A 25,291-nucleotide genomic window follows, 5' to 3' on the forward strand; every position below is an offset into this window, starting at 1 on the left:
TCTGATGTAAACAACAACCCACTCCCCCCAAAAAAAACCACCCTAAAATCTTTGAGACTAAATTCAATTGTTAGTCCAGACTAGAGCAGACTAAATGGATGGGACTTTTAAACACATATATAAGTCGAACTGATTCAGTATGTCTACTTTGGTTGGGATTAACAGTCGAATTTAGCCTTTAAAATGAGATGACTGTAAATCAAGGATAAGCAACCTGTGGCTTTCTAGATGTTGTTGGACAGCAACTCCTATCAGACCTGACCAATGTTACCTTTGGTCGTAACTGCTTTGGGTGCATGCAGCCAAGTGAGTGTATTCACCCATTTGCTTCCATGCGTGGCTGGAACTCCGCACACAAGGGATGGAGCCTCCACGCAGAGCTCTGGAGAATTAGAGGGAATGCTGTCCCTGACCATGAAGAATAAGGGGAATTGTAATTCTAAATCTGGAAAGTGACAAGTTGCCCATTCCTTGCCTTAGTCAACAGAAGATCTGGAAACTGCTAGTCCAAATTTCAAGTAGAAACCTAAATATTACAAATCTAACTTGAAACTCACCAGAGAGTGATAAAATTAATGGGGCAGGACAGAAATGGAATTAAACAAACAAACAGAAAAGTAAGAGCAGCAATATACATTTAGCAGCCTGTATTTCCAGAAATTCATACTATTCATTTACTAGTAAAACAGAGTGGGAGTGGATGTTATGGACTAGATTGTCAATATTGCATTAGGTAAGGTTAAGAGATAAATGCTGATGTAATTAGCTAATACAAATTAAAAACATCACACATTTTCTTTTCAAAGATCATTCATAGTATTATTCACTTTTGATATTGATTACCAGTACATCAGTTCTTGTAATCGGGTTAGTGCATTAGCACTAAGTAAATAGTATTGATTCAGAAACACATATTTTAGATACACATATAATATATTCATGCATTCTTTCTATTTCATCCATTTTGTTTACATTATGTTTTAAAGACATGGCAAGACTACCAAGACCAAAAAGCACTATCTACTGAAAAAAAATAATGAAATGTATGCTACTATTTTATTGCTAGAGACATCCCTTGGAATGAAGAACTGCTTTTATCAGAAACTATCTCTAAATATTTACTGTGCACCTTGGACAATGACAACAAAGCAGGAATAGGCAAGATATTTGAGGTGGACAAATGTTCAATACCCTCATTTACCCAACACACATCCAGTGAATACGTAAGGACAGCGGATGACACCCACTCATCTCCATTTTGCTGGCTGCCCAAAAGTTATGCCCCTCCCCTGGCAGGTCCATGTATTGCACAGAAGGGAACCTATATAGTGCTGTCCCAAGGATTTTGGGGAGCTAGGGCAATCAGGACTCTGATCATATAGATGAGCTGCACAGTACATGCAGTACATGCATAGCCCTATCAAATTTGCAGGTATTTGCTGTGCTAAAATAATAAGAGCTGAGGTCATGCTTCCCTTCCTCTGCACACACTGAACATGCGTTATCTGAATCAGTTCACGAACTGTGTGCAAAGTTTCTTCATCTATGGAACTCATTAGGCAAAATTTATTAGTCAGAGCTCAAAGTGTTAGATAATATTTTTTTTGCACCCATTGTAATATAAACTCTATAAACAGCAAAACACCAATACTAGAATCCAGGTGGCAATCAGTTGCATTTCCTCAAAGCCAACACCTGAAACTCTTCTTGGTTCTGTTACTAAAGAAGGAAGGCAGGGGGAAGATTGAAGCAAAAAGAATGGAAAGAGTAAAGTATAGGTAGAGATTTATTTGACAGCCAGTGTGATGTTTTGAATAGAGTGCTGTGCTGGGATTCATGAAACCTGGGTTCAAATCCCTGTTCAGCCACAGAGACTCACTGGTGGCAGTATAGGTAAGACCACTCCTTAAAGATCTCAAACAGCTTGAAAACTGTATTAGGGCCACCATAATTCAGATGCGACTTCATGGCAGTTTATGTGCTCACCAATACTTCCCTACACAAATGTTCTTGTTATCTCCTTATTTATTTTTACATATATAGATATATAGACCTCCCAGGAAAGTCAGGGTAGTTTTCTTCTGGTCCAGCCTGAAGTAGGCTGGAAGATAGGCCCTGTTCTAGGTGGGAGAAATGTAGGTATTTATAGGTGTGTGCTGATGGGCTAGAACTCCCAGAATTCCACCACCCCACTGCAAGTGTCTGTCTGTCTGTCTGTCTAATGGCAGATGTTTAAGTGGTGCGTGTCCAAAATTCCTCAGGGCTGTAACCTACCCTGCTGCCACTGTGCTGACAAATATACTACAGCAGCAAAACCAGGTTATTTCCTTTAAAATGAGGCTTCTGGGGACATACACCTTGTTTTTAAGCTGAATTCTACTTACAGGGGTACAATTCACTTTGGAGATGGGGGAGGCATACATTTACCCTGCATCATTTTTTATAAAAGAAATCACATTTTCCACCACTCACTCCAGGAAATTCAGTGAGAGCAAAAGAACTTGCTGCAGGCAGCCATGGCTGCTCCTGTATTGCTTTTCCTTGCAGTAGGATTCTAGAACCGAATACTGTAAATGTATTGTGATTTTGTAATGAGAATTGGGAACACACTGTATACAAAGAAAACACAGCTGGTGGGTAGGGGTGCACAGGTAAGTGTTCCTGTAGATTTAATTATATTCTGTGGGTGGATTTTGAGCATAACCTTGCTAGCGTGTGAAATGAGTGCATTCTTTGGAGCATTCTTTGGCACTGCCCTTCTTTGGGACTGGGATGTAGACTGACCTTCTCCAATCCTCTAGCCACTGCTGAGTTTTCCAAACTTGCTGGCATATTGAGTGTAGCAGCTTAAGAGCATCATCTTTTAAGATTTTAAATAGCTCAGCAGGAATGCCATCACTTCCACTGGCCTTGTTGTTAGCCATGCTTTCTAAGGCCCACTTGACTTCAGGATGTCTGGCTCAAGGTCAACAACCACACTCTCTGGGTTGCCTGGGACACCCAGATCTTTCTAGTATAATTCCTCTGTGTATTCTTGCCACGTCTTCTTGATGTCTTCTGCTTCTGTGAGATCCACACCATTTTTGTCCTTTATCATGGCCATCTTTGCACAAAAGTTTCCTTTAATATCTCCTATTTTCCTGAACAGATCTCTGGTTTTTCCCTTTCTATTATTTTCCTCTCTTTCTTTGCATTGTTCATTTAAGAAGGCCTTCTTGTTTCTCCTTGCTAGTCGTTGCAAGTATGCATTCCATTTTCTGTAATTTTCCCTTGCATTTTGCTTCCTTTCTCTTCTCTGCTATTTGTAAGGCCTCGTTGGACAGCCACTTTGCTTTCTTGCATTTCCTTTTCTTTGGGATGGTTTTTGTTGCTGCCTCCTGTACAATGTTACGAGCCTCCATCCATAGTTCTTCAGGCACTCTGTCCACCAAATCTAGTTCCTTAAATCTCTTCTTCACTTCCACTGTGTATTCATAAGGGATTTGGTTTAGATTATACCTGATTAGTCCAGTGGTTTTTCCTACATTCTTCAGTTTAAGCTTGAATTTTGCTATAAGAAGCTGATGATCAGAGCCACAATCAGCTCCAGGTCTTGTTTTTGCTGACTGTATAGAGATTCTCTATCTTTGGCTGCAGAGAACATCATCAATCTGATTTCGGTATTGCCCATCTGGTGGTGTCCATGTGTAGAGTCACCTCTTGTGTTGTTGGAGGAGTGTTTGTGATGACCAACTTGTTCTCTTGACAAAACACAGCCTTTGCCCTGCTTCATTTTGAACTCCATGGCCAAACTTCCCTGTTGTTCCTTTTATCTTTTGACTCCCTACTTTAACATTCCATTCCCCTATAATGATAAGAACATGTTTCTTTGGTGTCAGTTCTAGAAGGTATCATAATTCTTCATAGAATTGGTCAATTTCATCCTCTTCAGCATCAGTGGTTGGTGCATAAACTTGGATTACTGTGATGCTGAAAAGTCTGCCTTGGATATGTACTGAAATCATCCTATCATTTTTGAGATTGTATCCCAGTACAGCTTTTCCCTCTCTTTTGTTGACTATGAGAGGTTCTCCATTTCTTCTACACGATTCTTGCACACAAACTAATTGTTAAAATTGTAAATCTACAATTTATATTTTATATTGCTGTATTTTTATTTATGTAAAACTGTGTATATTTTAAATTGTTTTTATCTTGTATGTTGTGAGCCGCCCAGAGTAGACTATGTCTAGATGGGCGGCATATAAATAAATAAATAAATAAATAAATAAATAAATAAATAAATAAATAAATAAATAAATAAATAAATAAATAAATAAATAAATAAATAAATAAATAATGAATGAATGAATGAATGAATGAATGAATGAATGAATGAATGAATGAATAAATAAATAAATAAATAAATAAATAAATAGTTGATATGAAAATCGTCTGAATTGAATTGGCCATTTCCTGTCCATTTTAGTTCACTGATGCCCAGGATGTCTATTCTTGTCATCTCCTCTTTGACTACATTCAGCTCACCAAGGTTCATAGATCTTACATTCCAGCTTCCTATGCAGTATTTTTCTTTGCAGCATCCGACTTTCCTTTCACTTCCAGGAGCGTCCATAGCTGAGCATCCTTTTGGCATTGTTCCAACCACTTCAATAGCTCTGGAGCTACTTGTCCTTGTCCTCAGTAGCCTGTTGGACGCCTTCCGACCTGAGCGGCACATCTTCCAGCATCATATCTTTTAGCCTTTTGTTTCTGTTCATGGAGTTTTCTTGGCAAAGATAATGGAGTGGCTTGCCAGTTCATGCTCCAGGTGGATCGCATTTAGTCAGAACTCTCCACTATGACCTGTCTGTCTTGGGTGCCCTGCACGGCACAGCCCATCGCTTCTCTGAATTACTCAAGCGCCTTTGCCACAACAAGGCAGCAATCTGTGAAGGGGAATGAGAGGAAATACTACATTTTTTTTTCTCTGCAGGGGAGAAAATGACTGAATACACACTGTATCTGTAACAAGCTATTACCTAAAAGGTGTAAGTGAAAGAAGACACATCAAGTACAGGAGACTCGTAGCACAGTGGTTAAACTACAGTACTGCAGTCAAGACTTTGCTCACATCTTGAGTTCAATCCCAGCAGGTTCTGTTGTCCACCTCATGATTGACTCAGCCTTCTATCCTTCCAAAGTCGGTAAATGAGTACTTAGCTCAGTGTAGGGTGCAGCTATGCGTAGCCTACATAATTAAACTGTAAATCGTCCAGAGTGCTTTAAGTGCTATGGGACAGTATATAAGCAGCACACTTTGCTTATGATCAGGAGATGTAACCTTTTAAATTCCATCTATGATCTGTAATTAAAAATACCAATTTCAGTTAAAGTGCCTTGTGGGGGTTATTTTATTAAATATTACTGGACATATGCTGAGGACAACAAACCTATAAAAGTCTTTGTGGTTTCCTGATGGAAGGTTGCAATTATTTTCTCCCATTACAAAATCAAGATAACTCAATTTTTCTCATCTATCATCTCTGCAAAGAAATATTGCTGTGTGTTTATTTCACTGTCTCTCTTGATTTCATTTCAGGGAGCTTTTGCCTTCATTTCACACTCCTAAATCTTTTCTTCATTTGACAGTAATAGTGGCCAGTTTATCATGCCATGGCAAAGTGACAGAGTGACTTAAAGAGAAAGAAAAATAGGAATTCCTTTGATGAGCCTTCTTGATATTGAGAGACTTTAAGCATTCCTCTCTCCCTTTCTCTTTTAACTGTAGCAAACCTTCCATGAAGAAGGGGGGGGGGGAATTCTAGTCCTAAAAACAGTAGTCTGATTATTTTAACTGTTTCTTCTTTAAGATGCCTAGAGCTGGATCAAAGAGCAAGAACTGACATTCTTTATCTGAGTTACCCATGCTGAAAATGACTAAAATTGAATGTGTGCCCAGGCCAGTGCATTCAGTCTCTCCATGACTATGGCAAAAAATGCCAAAGAAATGATTCAGATGGTTTCAGCATTGTTTGCTTACCATCTTTTAGTTTCACTGAAACTACTCTAAAGTATTCCCTCCCTCTTCCCAAGTACTGTGTGGTTCTTTTCCTCTTCCTTTTAAAATTAAATCAAGAGCTACAAAAAGGACAATAACCATATTTATTGCCTCTGCTCAAGTCCCCCTGAAATTGATGTGGACTGTGTAGGTGAAGCTCTTGGCAATTATGCTCATTATTATAGACAATGTATTTACAGATGTAAAGGTTAAAAACAATGTGACAAAATGTATGATCAAGACTTTAAATTTGAATTTCGTGGGACTGTGTACTTAAGTATAATTTATTGTAAATTACTGTGTTGTTTGTTCTTTGAAGCAAGTTCAGCTCTGCACATGTTTGAAAGGAGATCTGACTCCATAAGAACTAAAACACTTTTCAGAATATATGGGGAAAAGATGTGGACATTTAGGTGATGCAGGCTGAGTAAACAGTTGCTGTTCATTTCAGTGTAGTCTCAAACATTGTAGGATTGTTACACCCTGCTCCAGTCATCTTCCTGTAAGTTGCACTGGAACACTCATGTCTTCTGGACATTCTTTAAAAGGAAGATACAACTGGTTAATTTTTTTCCACTTAAAGTAGTGGAAAGTCAGAAGGTCACAGGCTTATTCCAATTTTAACCATTTTATGTTATTTAGTTCAAAATGGGAATCCCAAGAAATACTCATAGGCTGGATAACATTTGGCCAAAGATGTTACAGTTAATAATGCTGCTATGGGACTCAATGACCCTCCAGATTTCAAGGGTGTGCGTGAGTCTCCCTTCAGCGTCAGTAGTAGGCTTATCATATTCATCTGGCTCTTTCAGCTTGTATAGCTGATGCACTAGAAGGCAACATGGATGCACTGAAGAGGATTTGTGGAACTGTTATAATTCATCATTTTATTCAGGAACTAGAGCAAAATGAAAGAAAAATCTTGTGGCGACTTGGACACTAGAAATTTCATTTTGCAAACGTTTGAAAGAATCTGTTTGAAATGGGTATCAGCATGACTACTAGAGAATCCACACTATTTGTCCCTGCTTCCAGTTATTAGGGACAGAACCTAACTCCAGTTATCTTTCCTTATCCTTCCTAGCCTTTTGGGATTGTCAGATTTTTCAAATACTTGGCTCTTTGGCAAAATTCAAAGTTCAAATCAAAATATATGAGTGAACAGATTTTCTGGGTATTCTCTATTGAATACTGGAAATCAATATATTTGATGATTTGCATATCAGTGTTGTGTAAAACACTGGTAGAGGCTTAAAGTTTTCCACATTTTGGCATTCTCAAGATTCCTTGCAGCAATAAAGACTCTTGCAATAAGTGGAAATTGACCAATGATTCTGTCAATATTTTTATGAGATGTTTTGGAAGGAAAAGATTATTAAACTAGATTAATTCAGTTATAAAAAGAGATTAAAAACAACACATAAGACAAAACAAAAAGGAGAGGCCAAACACTAACCAGTGATTATGGGAGGAAAATTGTTCTACAGACAAATGTTTGATATTTCTTCAATGAAAAATGAATAAAGGAAATGAAACACTGAGGAAAAGAACAGCCAAGAATACAAAGAAGTTTTAAGAATCCACCACCAACTAAAATTCATTTTTATGACACTGCATAAGAGCAATCACCCATACAAGCCAAAAGAGTACTATTTTAAACTAGTCGTTCTCAGTGAGAATAAATTTGCTTATATTTAGACATCCCTGTTTGTTGATTAAACTGCCACCCCACTTAAAAAGTAGCAATTGTTTATTATGCTTCTTGGGGATCTTTTTCTAAAAAAGATTCAAGTCATCTTAGAGTTCAAATATACAAAACTAAACCATAAAACCAACTGATTTTACAAAGCAACATTTCCCTCGGTAACAAATTATTATCAACTTTTCTCCCCTAAGGGCTTGCCTGCCTCTACTCTCCCACTACTTGCTGAGTGGGGGTGCAGAAAACTGTTACATAAGGTCAATAACTGTGCTGGGCAACATAGCTCCAATGTGCTTGACAACCCAATTTCAAAAGAAAAAGGACCTGTTTGTACCTTTCTCCCATCTCTTCTCCCCGCCCCCCACTTTATTATCAAGAAGCAAAGTGAAAAGTGCAAGAGGTAGCAGAAATTATCTGGAGGGCTCCCAAATAACAGTGTCATGTTGATGATGAATTTGAAAAGGAGCAAAGCTTCAAATATACTTGCCGTCTTCATTCTCCATATTGCCCTGGGGTGAAAATGCATGGAGGCAGAGACTTGCAGGTCTCTGAAACACGTGACATGCTAACATTGGGCTTCACTCCAATCTCTTATTAAAACTACAAACACAGATGAACATACAATGCTGCAGCGGCCAACACTGATATATGGAGCACCTCCAGGGCGCACGTCTGAAATGAGTAACCCATTGTCTCCTTCTAGTACACCAGTTTGCCTACATAGCACAGAAAGTTGCTGTAAAATTAATGTTGTGGATTTTGCTATGTCCAAGCAAGATGTGATTAGGATTCATTATCCCTGCTCACCATCCTCACCAGGATAACCAAAGACCAGGTTCTGGAGCACAAAGCTTACCTCTAAAACCAATGCTAAGAGAGGAAAGGAGATTAACTTGACAACTCACCCCCTCCCCATATCAGCTGAAGCTGAAGCCTTGAATTTGTTTTGTCTCTGTGGTAATAGGATGCATGCACAAAATCATATCAAGGTTCTACCTCCCATTTCTGCCCAGTCCTGTTTCATAAGCTGAAACCAGAACTGTCATACGGGGCTGAAAATTAAAAGGCAACACTTGGTGTTGAGTGTTTGTTTTAAATTTTAAAAGCATGGTGGTAACTACCCAATGCACTCATTGGTTGAGCCATTAAAACATGGGATGACATTTCCCACACATCCACTGGCAAAGTTGGCTTCAGTAAAGGAACAATGTAACATGTCCATAGCTTGTGTCAATGAAAACAACTTAAGGTTATGTTACCAAACAACTTCTAAGGAGTAAGCACACTCGACACAGTCATACCTACTGTATTTTTCCATGTATAAGACTATACTTTTGCCTAAAATCTTTAGACTAAAAATTGAGGGTCGTCTTATACACGGAAGTAAGCTGAGGAGAGAAAAACACGTGGAGGGGAAAGCAGGGATCAAAGTGATCCTGCAAGGCTTTGATCCCTTTCCCCCTACACTTGCTGAACCCCACTTAAATGTCTTAATTTTGGGTTAGAAAGTGGGGGGGACATCTTATACATGGGGGCATCTTATACATGGAAAAATATGGTATTTCTGAATTCTAACTGGTAATTACTGCTGGATTGCTTAGTGGTTTAGGTATCTGGCTATAGAGCCAGAAGTTGGGAGTTTGATTCCCCCACTGTGTTTCCTTGACAGGACCTGGACTCAACAATCCATAGGGTCTCTTTCAACTCTTCAGTTCTAAGATGCTCTTTGAATTATGTTCTTTGCAGCTATGCCATTTTAAATGGGTATTTTATATTAAACTGCCTTGAAGGATATTACGAGAAAGACCAAAGTAAATCAATAAAGGTCCACTATGAAAACCATTCTATACTGAATTCATGCAAGCCTTTTCTTCAAGGAAGCTATATCTCTAGCACAAGTGTTATCTTTTCAAAGCCTCCATCAGTGACGTCCATATTCCGTTTACAGGAAATGCATCTCACAAAGATAAATCACCACAGACTATAAAGCATCATTAATTGTTATTTATTTAAATGGGTAATTTAAATAACTTGGAACAATTGGCCCTGGATTTCAGCCAGAATAAAAATGGTAGTGCTGAAATATACTGTAGTTTGTACTCACAACTGAAATCAATGAGACAATGCAATGAAATATGGACTACTCAGCAGGAATGGGAGTAGAGATGGGCAGGGTGATTAGATGAATCAAGCAACATAATAACACCATGTTCACTTACCCTGTTCAGACAGTACTTGCTGTTTTTCCTGTACAGATGCTGAAGACATTTCATGTTTTGTTTGTCTACAATTTTGCCAAAAAATTCGTTGATGGTTTTGATAGAGACTGCACAGACAGCAGATTTACGAGTTGGCTCTGAAGAGTCTGGTTTACTTTGGGCAAATGCACCAAACAGAATATCATCGTTAATATCAAGACCCATTTCCTGAGCTAAGGCTGCACCTGGTTTACCAATATATGCAGCCTGCAAAAGGTTAAATACCTCATTTGATCGCTTGGTTGACCTTTTTTTACGTCTGTCAGTGTAAATGCACTCAAGAGGCATTTCCATGTACGAACGCAACTCAGAATCAAAAGAGCAGAAACGTATGATCCTTGTGTGAAAAGCCTGGGAGTCTAGAGATTCTTTCTGGACAGTGAGAAAGTAAACAAAGTGGTCCTTTTCAAATGCATGAATATACTTAATGGGGTATGAATCCCTGAATTCTGGAAGGACATCTACATAAGAGTAAGCCGTGAGAAACTCAAACCCATCCAAGGTTTCTTTTAATCTCCGGACCGATACTGAATGTAGCAAATGGTCTTGCTGAGATGAATTATTTACAGTGTTACCAACATAGAAGTACACAAATCTTTCCTTTTCTGTGACCAGAAGTTTGGTTCCTAAAGGGCTTACAACACAGTCAGGACACTGGTCGGCTTCTTCATCAATCAGTTTGGGATACATGCAGTGCACGTTACTTCCAATGTCAGCAGGATTACTAGGATGAATGACATGGCGCTGGCAAGTTCCTTTTGCAACGCTGCCGCAGCTGATGAGCTGATGATCATAATATGTTTCTAGGAACAGAGCCATGTTGATGTTATCCTTCCAAATATTATCAGATTGATTTACTTTAGGTTTACAATCTGTACAAGGAACACAATCTGGGTTTTCCAAAACAGGTCCAGTCTTGTATACAGAGATATTGTGAAGGCTTTCATTTAGGACATAAATCTTGTTCACAGCTCCTACATAAAAGTGGTGCTTGTACAGTACTATATTTTGTACTGGGCTTTCCGCAATGAAATTAGGGAGTTGATACTTTACATTCAGGTTCATCTCAGGCCTTGAATCTGATTCTATGCATTTACCACTGCTCCTTTGAGTTAAAGCAAAAAGGAATAAAATAATCCCAGAAGCAGATGTAGCAAAAGTCTTCATCACTGCAGATGTTTCCTGTCAAAAGATATTTTAATAAAAATTAATGAGTCACATAATGAAATCAACAAGATAAATTACTGTTTCTATGTTGTATACACATTTTTAAAATTATTAATAAAATGTAATTAAAATGTAATTATCAGGAAGCATCTCATGACAAGATAAGGTTGGGACAAAAAAACTTGAACTTTGGTGGTGAAATGCAGTAACAATATGATGTTACTCCTACAGTCCTCTACCTGTGTGAATCCCTTGTGAAGTCATATTATTTTATTTATTTATTTATTTATTTATTGTATTTATACCCTGCCTATCTAGTCATTAGATGGCCAGGGTACTCTGGGAGCTGTTACTTTTTTTGGGGGGGGGTAGTTTTCATATACCTGAGCCCTAATATTGACAGTGGCATCCTTTTTGGTTACCCCACTGGGATGAGACTTGGAGATACAGTCTTACAGTGGTTCCAGTCCTTACTGGAGGAGTATACTTATAAAGTGGTGCTCGGGTACTCCTGTGCAATATTCTGATCTTTGGCGGCCTTCAGGATTCTGTTCTATATCCCATACTACTAAATATGTACATGAAACTTCTAGTTGAGGTTGTCCAGATTTGTTTGGTATCACTGGTATGCTTTGCAAGTCACAACCAGAGTATGTCCACTTGAATCAATGGAATTTATGGAGGAGCTGTTTCACCAAATGCCCACTGATTCAATAGGCTTACTCTAATGCAACTTATTATGTTAAGCAACATAAGTTTAGCTGATATAACAAAGCATTTTCTTCCAATTAATTCAGAATCAGTTTGCTAGGCATAAACAGGCAACCTAACATTTAAAAGTATAGAACTATAAAGCGTATTTTTAATGAATTTACAGTATAAACTTCACCTTCAATTAAAAGTAGATTTTAAGACAGTATAGATTGTGCACCAAATTTCCACTGATATCCTTATACAAATCTGTACTAATATACAATCTTCATTAATTACAAATCAGTTCTATAATACAATCTTCAATCATTCAGTTATTGATTCCTTCTATTTATACCCCTCCTTTCTTCCAATACCCAAGGCAATTTACAAAAAATTAGAAAGGCAATGGTTAAGACAGTAGAAATATAATAAATTGCTATATAAAAATTAAACGTGACATATTATAGACAGTTTAAAACCATGGTATATTTCTTTATAAAAAATATTTTCCCCTACCTTTCTCCTTAAAGAATCCAAGGCGGCTTACATCATTAAAAGATAACATTTAAATGCTAAAAGCATACAAATATTAAAAAGAAATATTATACTAAACATAAAATAAATACTACATACTAAAACTACATTTCGAAGCAACAAGGCACAGCAATCCATTTACAAAAACCTTCTCAGGCAGCCAATCACTAACTGAAAGCCTGCCTGAAGTGAAAGGTCTTTATGTGCTTGTGGAAGGACAGAACTCCTCATTTATAAAAACCTTTTCATGGCAGCTCTTTACTTGCTAAAAGTCTGCCTGAAGAGAAATGTCACTGCCTGTCAACTGAAGGACACAGGAAAGAAGAGGTCAGCCTGACCTCCTGTGGAACAATCCTACTCTGAGAGCAGCCATCAAGAAAGCACTCTGCCATATTCTCACCAGGCATGCTCATGAGAGTGAGGGAACCAAAAGGCTTCCTTCTGAAGACCTTAAATTCCAAGAAGCTCTCACATGAGGAGACGAAGTCCTTCGGACAGCTTGGACCCAAGTAATAGAGAGCTTTTTATTTCAGAAACAGTATGTGCCTAGACATGGATTGGTAGTGAGGGAAGCTGTTCTAGCAAGGAATTTTGTAATCAGTTCTGGTCATCAATCTAGCTGCAGCATTTTCATCACATTGAGGGCATCCCAATGTAGAATGCATACATTACATATTCCAAATGGACTACAGTATATCTAAGGCTGGTATTACTATGAGCAGATCAGAAACATCTAGGAAGAGATATAACCGGCACACTAGTTTTAACTGCATGAGCACACTCCTGACCACCATCCAGACTCTGGGATGAATCCAGGAGCATACCTAAGCTGTTTTCATGGATGCTGTAAGTGCACCTAAGGGTAACTGCATTCTAAGTGTAACTGCATCCATCACAGAATGATCCCTATTCCTTGATCTGCCTTTCGACAACACAGAAGCACCTCTGCTCTGTCTGGACTAGATTTCAGTTTATTTGCCCTTATTCATTCCATTACTGACACCAGGTACCAGTTTAGAATTGACACAACTTCCCTGCATTTGGATAGAAAAAAAGAAAGAGAAGTTGGTAATATCACATCCCCAAACTCTGGACAACTTTTTTCCTGTGGCTTCCTGTACTGTATATTAAATAGTATGGGGAATAGAATGAAGCCCCAAGGGAGCCAAGAGTCAACAAGAGTCGCCTTGAATCACTTTATGAGTTTTCCCCTCCAGAAAGGAATTGAGCCAATGCAAAACAGTGCCTCTAAATCACGTCCCAGCAAGATAGTCCAGAAGGATTCCACAACACTGTATTGAGAACCACCAAGAGCTGTAGCATAACCAACAGGGACACACTTGCATATCTAGATCCTGGCACTGGTCATAACTAAAACAACAAAATCCATCTCTGTTCCATCACCAAGCTTGAAACTAGTCTGAAATGGATCTAGATAATCTGCCTCTTGCAGAAACATTTGCAATTGGAAAACCACGAGATATTTTACTGCTTGCCCAGGAACAGAACACTGGAGACTAGCCAGTAGTAATCCAGTATGGAATAAAAAAGCAAAAGCAAAGCAAAGCAAAGCATGCTGCTTATATACCGCCCATAGCGCTTCAAGCACTCTCTGGGCGGTTTACAAGTTCATTGTGCAGGCTACACATTGTCGTCCCCCCCCCCCCGCAAGCTGGGTACTCATCTTACCGAACCCGGAAGGATAGAAGGCTGAGCCAACCTTGAGCCGGCTACCTGGGATTGAACCCCAGGTCGTGAGCACAATTTTGGCTGCAGTACATTAGTTTAAACACTGCGCCACGAGGGCCTTTTCAGCTGTGATCTTTGCCTCCTTTAAGCATACTGGAAACTAATCCTGTTGCAAGGTAGCATTTACCACTCCGCCAGCCTCCTCAAACTGCTTTTCTGAGCCAGGAAGGGCAATATTTTTTCATACATTTTCTTCATAGACTCATTTTGTTGAGAGTAATTAGAATCACTTCTTTCAAAAGCATGTCTATGGCAGTAAGTCATTTTGGGAAGCCTTTAGAATGCACAGACAGCTAAAAGTACTCTCATAGAAAGAACGAATCAGCTAATTATGTGAAGAAAAAACTCCAAATCTAGCAAATTTCCTTTTTCATCATTTTTGTGTGGTTTTCCAAGTAAAAGACTCATGACTAGGGTGATATTTAAATCTCTGATGTGGACAATAAATGAACTATGACTGAAGAATTGGTTTTGTGCTAGTTTTGAACATCATACTACAAGTCACACCAGACATTGTTCTAGTCATACTCAAGCACAGTTGCTAAGCTATATTTAGTTTCCTTAGCAGAAAACAATTAAATGGTCTAAAAGGAATACGACCATATGCTGTTTACCAGATTTTGCAGGAAATATTTTTCAGTTACAAATTAAAAAATATTGTTGCCACTACATAAATTCTACCATGTAGGGTTGGTTTCATCTCTTTCTCTGAGATCTGGGGGCCAAATCTCAGGAAAGAGAACTTCATGTTGTCACAGAAATGGGTCCTTATGATGTCACAGAAGCAGGGCATGTAAAGTTGGAGGGAGGCACTGCAACCACTTCTGGGCCAGTTAAATGTGGAAACAATGGAAATGTGCCCAGAATCCAAGCAAAATTCAGCTAACTCAGTAATATGGCAGGACAGAGCAGAGCAAACGAAAAACTTTCTGGCAGTCAATCAAGTAGCAAAATGGACCTGGCGGCTGCAACAGTTGTTGCCATTCACATCCTATGTGGTTTCACTTACAGCAGACTTGGGCAAAGGGCGGCCTGCGGGCCGCTCCTGTCTGGCCCACCTGTCGCCGCTGAGTGAGCCGGAACTCCGGTTCCAGTCACCCAGCACAACAGTAAGCAAAACTCGCGAGATCCAACACTGGGATCTCACGAGTTATGACTGTTACTCTTGAGCCGCAGGCTGCGGAGCCTGCGGCTCAAGAGGCTGGAAGCGATCCTTGCGCAGGCAACGTGATGATGCATCATGTCGCCTGTGCGGGATAGAAGACAGACAGAGAGGAAGGCAGTGGGGGAAAGGAGGACACGTGAGTTAGCTCAGTGTTGGGTTTTTTTCCCCCCCGTGTGGTGAACAAATTACAACACTCACATAGTTAACTCCCTAAAAAGTTTAGGGAGTTAACCATGTCACCCTTGTAGTTTGTTCACTGCAGGCCTCATCCAATGGGGGCCTATTACTACCCACAAATTGGGGGCCTAATACTACCCACCCAATAGGGTCCTATTTATAAGTAAAGTTGGTTTGGCCCCCGAACACAGTTCAGATTTTTCATGTAGCCCCCTATAGAAATTAATTGCCCACCCCTGACTTACAGCATATCTGACTTGAGTGCTGTTTAGGTTTATAGAACGCTGACAGAGAGCTCCCACCCCACCCTGCCTGAATCCTGCAATATTGTTGTTAAAGCCAGCACAACAAGAAGGCTGATAATAGTACTTCACTTCCTGCGTTGCTCCAAATGACAGGATAATCTCAAATGCAAGAACTCGATGGCTGTCTCTCCTGTCCCCTCACCTCAGTCCTAGCTTTTTCACATTTCAGTGTTGTACAAACACAATACAAGTACACACACATTCATGTAGAGACAGTGCCAACTGGGAATAGGTAGTGAATTAATGTCTAGGCTTTAATATCTCTTCAGAACCAAAACTCAGACTTCTTCCACCTTCAGGACTACTTGCCCAAAGATTTGTCTCCCCTCCTGGAGACCTGGGAAGGACACCAAACATCTGCGCCCTGAGACCTGACAATCCTACCACCAACATAACATTGTCCCACCAAAAAGCCACAAATAGAGAAACCTTATCTGATTTGAAGAAACATTAAGTCAGCCTTTAGAAAAGCCAAGAAGAGTCCTGTTTTAGACATGTTAGTATTACAGTGTTTGCCTAATCAACACGTTGAGCTGAATTTGTGGACCACCCTGGACAAGTGAAAGGTACTTCTTCTCTCTAAGAAATAGCATCTCCAATTTCCACTCAGTCCCCTTCCACCACCTGCAGTGTCCCACCTTCCACTGCCAGATATTCTGAAGAATTTCTGCAGGCTCCCACTGTTTCAGGGCAGAAAAACAGAGGTGGGAAAAATCCACTACACAAGTGGTTCTTCAGAAACACATAGTTTTAAAATTAATGCATCTTTTTATATTGGATAAATTGAGACAAAATACAAAAATAACTGATTTATAGAGATTGCTACATTCCTGCTAGTGCCTTAGGGTCAATAAATATTGCATTTCTTCTCCCTGTAGATTATGCTATTAATCTGGGTAGACAGGAGGTTTTGGAGAAGCAATCTGTGCCGAGCCCTACAACTCCCTACAACTTCTCAAAGCATAACACCACCATACAAGAGAAAAGAAGGAACTAAGAAACCAAAGACCATCAGATTCAAAATATATTTATAAACTGTGAAATGTCAGATTGTCCTATCAAAACATTTCAAATCAGCCAAGATTATGAAGATATTAGACCCAAAGAAAGAGTGATTCTACCCATTAACTCTGAGAAACATCAAGAATCTCATGAGAGAGAATCTTATCTACGAGCCATTCCAGGCAACCAAGAAAAGATGCTGTTGCTTGGATTAACATTATAAAAATCCCTAGTATTACATGACTGATACTCACACACTTTCCCTAACCCATTAATTCTCATTTTCTAAAATTTATGCAAATATCCACCTTTGAGCCTTCATGATATAACAGATCATATATGATGGCAATTTTAATTGTATTTTTAATTGTATTTTAATTGTATTTTAACTGTATTTTGATCATTTTATTTTATCGCATTGAATTTTAATTGTTGTAAGCCGCCCAGAGACCTTTGGGTAGAGTGGGCAGCATATAAATTAAATAAATAAATTAAATAAATAATAAATAAATATCAGTTTAAGTTTATTCGGTCACATTAAAAAAAAACTAATGGGAAGGGTTACTATATCCAAAATCTTGGAGTGGGGGAAGAATCTAAAATCTTAAGTAGTCACTTAAGATCAGATAGGCCAAATTGAATAATGACCATAGGATAAATACCCCACACCTGCCACATACAGTATGTGCACTTAAACCTTTAAGATTATACTCAATGAATCTGAGAAAGTAGATTATGATTCACAAAAATTTACATTATAAAAGGTTGCCACTCGGCTTTTTGTTTCTTTGCTGATAGAGACTAAAACTACTAGAGATAGGCATGAACCACCAATTTGGTAGTTTGTGCTGGTTCATCCTTCAGACAAACAAGTGATCCCAGTTTAACCATCTCTTGGGGGGCCCACTCAGAGGCATCTCCCTGGTTTCCCTGCCCCACCTCCTCTGGGTGCTGCCTTTGAATGGGTGCCCGCTGGAGGAGGCAAGGCTTGGAAATGCCGAACACCTGTTCAGCCGAAGGATGAACTGGCACAAACCACTGATCCGTGCCCATCTCTACTGCTATTCCTTCAGAAGTAGCTAAGATGCCAGTAAGTACAAGTCAAAAACTACTGAAAGAGATAGACATAGAAATTTGCGGTATTACCAGCAGTATTCTTTATATATTATCTTCATTTATAGCAATCATGGACTATAGCTGTTTATGTATACTATAACATTTTGTAAATTGCTTCTGATCCCAGATATTTCCTTCACATAATATGATAGATTTAAGCACTCAGGAAGCACAATACATATAAAATGGCTATCCCAAGATTTACAAAATTGGAGGTATGTAAGACATTGCAATTTTTTTTAATGACAAGCACAAAATAATCTCTATTTTTAATTCAGTGCTGCAGCTGTTTTGTGTTGCTGGACCAGCAACATGAGCCTTGGTCAAAGTAAGGTCATTATAGAATGCTCTTTATAGAAGATGCTTTCTTGAATTTTTTTTTCCCTAGAAGAAGTCACTTCAAAACCTTCAACAAGTCAGCATTGGCTCTTAGACTCAGTGAATTACTTGAGACCATCACAGTAACCTCAGATACATGATTAAATTTCTTTGAAATAGTGGATGAGGCATAGGCTGTTTTGGGTGGCGGTGATTGCTCATTGAAATGCATAATACCAATGTTGTCTATGTAGATATTTTTCCATTTTGGATTCAACAGCAAAATCACCAGCAGGAACTCAAACAGCACTAAAAACAATTCTTTGGGCAGATTTTTTTTTTAAAAAAAATATCTCCAGTCTCTAGCAAATCTGTTTGTGCAGAACATGATCTCAGTACTCTCTCATGCAACATTCATCTTCATCTTTTGGCCAGCCACCACAAGTGTGGTCAGCAATGACATGTAATGTTACTAGAGGTGCAAAAAATAAGTGCTGTGGTGGCTATGACGGTGGAAATATACATAGCCTGACTAACATTAATTACTAAAAATGTGAGGTTATTTTCTTTTTCTTCTCACCAGTAAGCGTAATTCCCACCATCATATGCAACTATAGCCACACGCGAAAAATTCTTGTCCTGATTATTCAGGTTACAGCAAGTTTTGAGCCACAAGTAAATTCAACTTTTTGTAGCCACTGAAAAAATAGACATTGGACTAACCCTAACACACCTCAGCATTTCCCATTCGGAATTACAGACTGGAAGGGAACCAATGAATCATTATGTCCACAAACGCAGTCCCCACATTGAAAAACAAAAAGTATGGTAAAAGCACAGCTCAGTGAGTGAAGATTTTAACTGCGGAGCCAGAGGTTAGGAGTTCAATTCTCCACTGTGCATCCCAAAAGAGTCATCCTGTATGGCCTTGGGCAAGCTGCACAGTCCAAGGACGGTCCCAGAAAAAGGGAATGTTAAACCACTTCTGATTACTTTCTACCTAGAAAATCCTGGAAAGGGTCGCTGTAGGTTAGAATCAACTTGACAGCACACAGCTATTATTTTAAAATCTGCCAGCAAAAGCCAGCTCATGAACTATAAAGAATGAGATTGTAAACCAGCATGGACAGTTACACTGTGCATAACACCACTTAAGGGCTCATGCAAACTCTGAGAAAATACACTTAAGGAAATGTATCACTTCAGAATGGTGATTACTCTATCAGTTACATTATATTTCTACATGGAAGTAGTTTTTGTTTTTACACACAGGGGAACAAGGCAACACACAATTCACACATTTGAATTCTGAACTGCAGGAATGATACTAAGCAGGTCATAAGCAAGCATGCCTTGACTAAATGTTTTATATGGCTCTTTTTTTCTGCATTTTGAAACAAAGGCTTTAAGCCCTGTTCTCAGGGAGAGTGGAGCCAACACTGTGACAGTGAGGTCAGTGATGAAGGCAGGGAAGGAAAGGATAACCCCCTAATAAGTGGCAAAGGATATACCAGCTCATGCATTGCTCTGCAGGAAACCTAAATGGTTCAAAAGTACAGGTTCAGTGCAAAGAGAAGTTTAAAAAGGAAAACGTCTTAAAATAACCTTGTTCAGGAACAACCTTGTTCAGGAATAATGGAGTCATGTTTCATATATCCACTATCAACACATATCTGTTACAGACATTATTGTCTAAACCAATTATGTAGAAATGTTTAATAGCAGAAAATTCAAAGTACTTTGGACTTATAGTTAATGAATTGCGATTGTTCAATTCTCATGTTGTGACCATGCTAAGAAAGGTCCTTCAGATGAAATAGACAGTTCTGTTACAAACTTACATAGGTATTTCAGAAGCCACATTGATGCAAATTAAGTTTTCAGTGAAGACATTCCCACCACAAACTGTTCTTCTCAAGTATTTGCATTCAGAAATATTACCTATTCTTATAATACATGCTTGTATCCAGTACCTGCTAACTGAAATTATGTGCAGCCTAATTCCTATGCTAATAAACCAATGTTACTTGGTCCCTTATCTGGATCCTCACCTGCTCCTGGGGCTATGTATAAATATGCCAGTCACATAGTCTCACTTAATGTTTGAGGAAGCAGACTTGATTCATAAAGACTTACACCAAAATATCATCATATTTAGTCTCTAAGTGCCACAACATTTTTGCCTCTTGTTGTTGGATATGCATATAATATCTATATTTCTTGCAGCCAAACAATCACCATTAATTGCACAAAATGCTGGATTATCATTTTTCACATCATAATTATACATGTGTGTGAAAATAACAGCTTTAAGACAACCAATCCCATTGTGCAGTGCAACAATGCTCAAATCACACATGACCAAGATCCACACTTTATGTCTACCAAGCCCATTATGGAGTAAAGACGCAAATGGAAAATACATATACAGTAGTCCAGTATTATGGAAGTAGAATATACGACAGAAGTGATTGTGGGGAAGCAGTGAATGATTAAAGCACATATAAAATTGAGCAAATGTTTTATTCAGTGAATGAATTCTCCATGAAAGTCAGTTGCTAGGACTAAGAACCATGATCCTGCACAGTATTCATCATCTGTGAACAAATTTGCATTGCCCATCACATAGCAGATATATACCTGGGTATACCCATCCATTTTGAAAGAACCCAACCGAGTGCTCACTGGAAGGACAGATCCTGGAGCTGAGGCTCCAATACTTTGGCCATCTCATGAAAAGAGAAGACTTCCTGGAAAAGACCCTGATGTCGGGAATGTGTGAAGGAGGAGAGGGGGATGACAGAGGACAAGATGGTTGGACAGTGTCATCGAAGCTACCAACATGAATTTGACCCAACTCCGGGAGGCAGTGGAAGACAGGAGGGCCTGGCGTGCTCTGGTCCATGGGGTCATGAAGTGTCAGACACGACTTAATGATTAAACAACAACAAGCAGATATATAAAGACAGACTATTTCCAAGAAGCCAGATATTACAGAAAAACTGTAACAACTGGAAATATGTGTTAAAAATTATCCAGACATTTCCCCTGCTATATGAAATGCTGAAATGCTTGTGTAACCTCAACAAAGTTGACAATAATTCATCAAGTTTTCATTAGCCTTCTTGGCTCATCTGAAATAAGTTTAGTCTATTTATTTTCACTGGAAAGACAGCGACAAAAATAAGAGCTAAATTAACACACCAGCAGAATGTTAGCAAGTATTCATACATGTGTATGCCTATTAATAGGCTTGGTATACTATGGTATGCTGTAATAGCTTTCCATAGAATACGGATATTTGTTGTTTTGCCAGGTTTACTTTTAGCAAGCCCTTAAAACATATCATACAAGAGCAGCCATTTATTCTCCATTTCCAAGAAAACAAATTATTATTTCTACCCTGTAATGTTAATTTACAGTAAGTAGATTGGAGTGCAATACAAATCACAGCCTTTCTTTCTTAACCTGTCGTAGTTCTTTAAACCCATGGGTATAAGGCAAGGTTATTCAGATACAACTAGATTTATTTCTTCATCTGCAGTAGTGATAGACTAGAATAGCCCTAAAGGCTGTGGTTTCTTTTCCTTCCTTTCCTTTTTTTAACATAATGGATGTTCAAAAATATTCACTATTATTCCAAAAGAACACAGCCGATCAATCACACTGCTTTCTTTAAAAAGACCAAGAAGGACAGCTATCAGCCAACATTTGCTGTGGAAGTACAGCAGCACTACAAGGGGGAAATGGTGAATTATCAAGACCATAATAAGGAAGCTGAAAACAGTCAAAAGTATCAAAAAGAAAGCCGAGAAAGCAGAACTCACAAAAGAAAGGAAAAATAAAAGCCAGACAATAGGAACTGACATTAATATATGGATCTGAGCTGACTGTCCAGTTTTATGAAATCTTACAGTAAAGCTTCTCTCTTTCTTGCTCTCTGTCTCTCTCTTTTGAAAATTGCCTTAAGAGTAGGAAAACAGGGAAATGCACACCTAAAAGAAATTGCATCCTCATGGTCAATTTCACATACACAAAACTTTGGAGACTCTTACCACATTACAGGTTGTCATATGCAGCTCTCTATCAGTTTCTCATTCCCTGTTGCTAGATTTAAAATAGTGGCCCACTTCATACTAAAAATACACATGAAATATTAAAGGCTAAATCTAATTTTAGTCCAACTAGGGCAGACCTATTGAAATGGATGGGGCTTGTTAGTTCAGCAGTTATGTAAGTTCCATTGACTTAAGTTTCAGTGATTTCTACTCTAGTTAGAATTAAAATTACATTTAGATAACATTTTTAGAAATGATTTTAAGTTACTCATTTCCTGCAAATTGATCAAAAACTCTCATTTATGTTTCCATCATATATATTAGATCTTTTAAAGCAATCTTTTTGAACACAAGGCACCGCTGCTCTGCCTTTCAGGTGTTGACATTGTCAATTACCAATGGCCTTTAAATGGCCGCAGGCGCTTCAGCCTGCCTGACAACAAAGCTAATTCTTGGCATGGTGCAATCTTGGCTACAAATAATAGAGCCACCCTGTTTCCCCTTGGCCAAAATTTATCTAAAGTCCATCATATTTATAATTCATCCTTATCTCCACATCCATTATAATAAATATATTAAAGACCACTCACAGGCTTTAACATACTGCTTGGAATAGCCACATGTATTGAATGTAGGTTTGTTTTTGAAAGGTGGGGTTGTTTTCCCTTCAGATACGAGTCCCGCTGACTGGGATCAGTTTCTTATACTCTAGCACTGCCAAACAGTTCTACCAACATGACCTGGGAACCCTGCCTCATTTGACAGTTTTTTAAAAAATTATTTACCACTCAACTCTATTACAGATGTTATCTAACAAGAACAAATGTTGAACTTTAGCAGAGGTGTTTGCAAGAGGAAAAATCAAGCTTGCAAATAAAATTATTTGTACATAGGGGCCTTTTCAGACATTATTTTTAAACAAATTAAATGTACAATGCGCTGCCCTAGAACCAAACATTTTTTTGTAGAAATAAAGATTTGGAGGGCAGTTGAAATATTTCCTGGAAATACTGCTCCTGCAGAGTTCTTTGTTTCGTGCTGATTTGTCCCATTCGCTACCCCGTTATTGACTGCATCAGCACTCTGTTTTTTTAAATAGTTAATGTCTACCTATTAAGAATTAACATTGCTCTCATTTAGCCAATCAGAATCAAAAAGGAAAATAAATTAATCTAGACCACTCTGAATTAGCTCCATTTTAACCCGAAACCTGGCACTGAAGCTGCCATCTATCAAGGATGAAAAGAAGGAACTGCCTTTAAAGCATTGTTCCCACTTGAATCTGGAACACATTTGCCTTTCCATGTCCTTGTGATTTCTCTGACAGAGGTGGAGAGGATGCCTTTCATGGAGGGAAAATATTCATGAAATGCACTCCCTGTTTTGGCTCAGCCCTAACACCCGCTCCTTTGTTGGATGACAAATTCAGACATCTCCCCTAGAAGGTAACTATTAAGGAGATAACCCTATTACCTAAAATGACAACATTTTCGTTGCTGAGCAAAGTGCTGTTCTTGCCTCAGCTGGTACATCCATTCCTCCAACATGTTGCATGGCAATTGCATTTGTGTGAATGTCACAGCCCCTGAATGGATAGTACCATGACAACCCTAATGATGGAAAACTTCTAGTTTCCATTTTGCCAACTTAAAACCAAGAGGCAGATCTAGCTATAGCACATAGGTCACAGGAATGCTCCTAGTACCTTTTACAAAGGAAGGGAGGGGGACACAATAAAGCAATACAACTGTTTTCCCAAGATATCCCGGTTTGGCGTAAAATTTTGGGTAAGGACTACTGTATAAAGACGATGTTTGTGCTGCAGAGGCCTGAGTTCTAATACCTCGCTTAGCACCAGGCCCAACATTAAGTGGTAGAGCACATGCTTTGTATGTAGGTTTGATTCCTAGCAGTTCCAGGCATGTCTGGGAAATATTGCTGCTTGAAACCATGGAGAGCACAACTGCTATTCAGCTAGGACAGTTTTGTGTTTGGATCTGTATTTGAAGGTGTTCTGTATTTTAAGATTTATCCACTTGGTGTTGGGCTTAAATGTAAATACAGTAACCATAAGAAGGAAGAGTATAGGCCCTGAAGTTATCCTTCAGTAGTTAGGACATGGACAGCACACTGAGAAGAGAATGAGATGTATTATATTTCTACTTTCATTCCAGTAATTATAGCTAAGCTAATTCTATGCATATGAATCAACACCCTCAACATTCTGTAAGTATCAGCATTTTGTGGCATTTTTTAAACTTTTAAAACTGCATTTTAATTAATTACTGTCCAGAATCCTATTCCTGTTCATATCAGATTTGTATAACCCGTTGCAGCTAACTGACAAGGTGCTGGGGAGTGTCTCAGTTAGATACCTGATCATGTGTCTGAGTGCACAACTGAGATGCGCCTTGGCACCTCATCACTGAACCACAATTAACTGTAGCAAGTTGCACAAACCCAAGGCAAGCACCATTAGGATGCTTATCACTATGAACCACATCACAAATAATGAATGAAAAGCAGAACACAAATGCTATAAAAGAGGGAAATCTCCCAACATCACCAGCCAAGATCTTGTTTAATGCTGTTGAAAAAATAGCCCCGCCAGGATATATATGGGAGATTCTGGGACATGAAATGTTTAGCAATGGGTTATTTCAGCAGTCACAGAGCCAGGAGGAAACTTCCACCCACCTAACAAGTGGCCATCTTGGTTTAATGGGAGGGGCAGAGCTGTGCCACATCCACTGGAAGACAAAGAACAACTTGTGCAATTAGGTATTGAATTATCTGCTTGCATGCCCCAAAAAGGTACAATCACTCATGCAATCAGGTGTTTCACGAATATATTGCACTAATAGGATACTGGCTGCTGAAAGGGATAAATATCTAGCTCAGGACCATGTGTCCTAAATAAATTCTGATTTGTGTCCAGAACTTCTACTTAACTAGGTCCAAGGAACTAATGGGCTGCCCTTTCTAATGTTTACGTTTTCTGCATGCC

General features: G+C 38.8%; 1 protein-coding gene across 4 annotated transcripts in view; it reads right to left on the minus strand.

Moving 5' to 3' along the window:
- Positions 1–25,291, minus strand: part of MET (MET proto-oncogene, receptor tyrosine kinase) — a 125,500-nt gene that overhangs the window by 85,858 nt on the left and 14,351 nt on the right. For all 4 annotated transcript variants that reach the window (XM_073000525.2, XM_078376724.1, XM_020789693.3 and 1 more), the window contains one exon: positions 9,962–11,182. In XM_073000525.2, coding sequence (XP_072856626.2) covers positions 9,962–11,167 — 1,206 coding nt within the window. In that variant the 5' untranslated portion in view covers positions 11,168–11,182. The remainder of the gene's footprint in view (positions 1–9,961; positions 11,183–25,291) is intronic.

This window comes from Pogona vitticeps, chromosome 5 (assembly GCF_051106095.1).
Source record: "Pogona vitticeps strain Pit_001003342236 chromosome 5, PviZW2.1, whole genome shotgun sequence".
NCBI classification, from domain to species: Eukaryota; Metazoa; Chordata; class Lepidosauria; order Squamata; family Agamidae; genus Pogona; species Pogona vitticeps.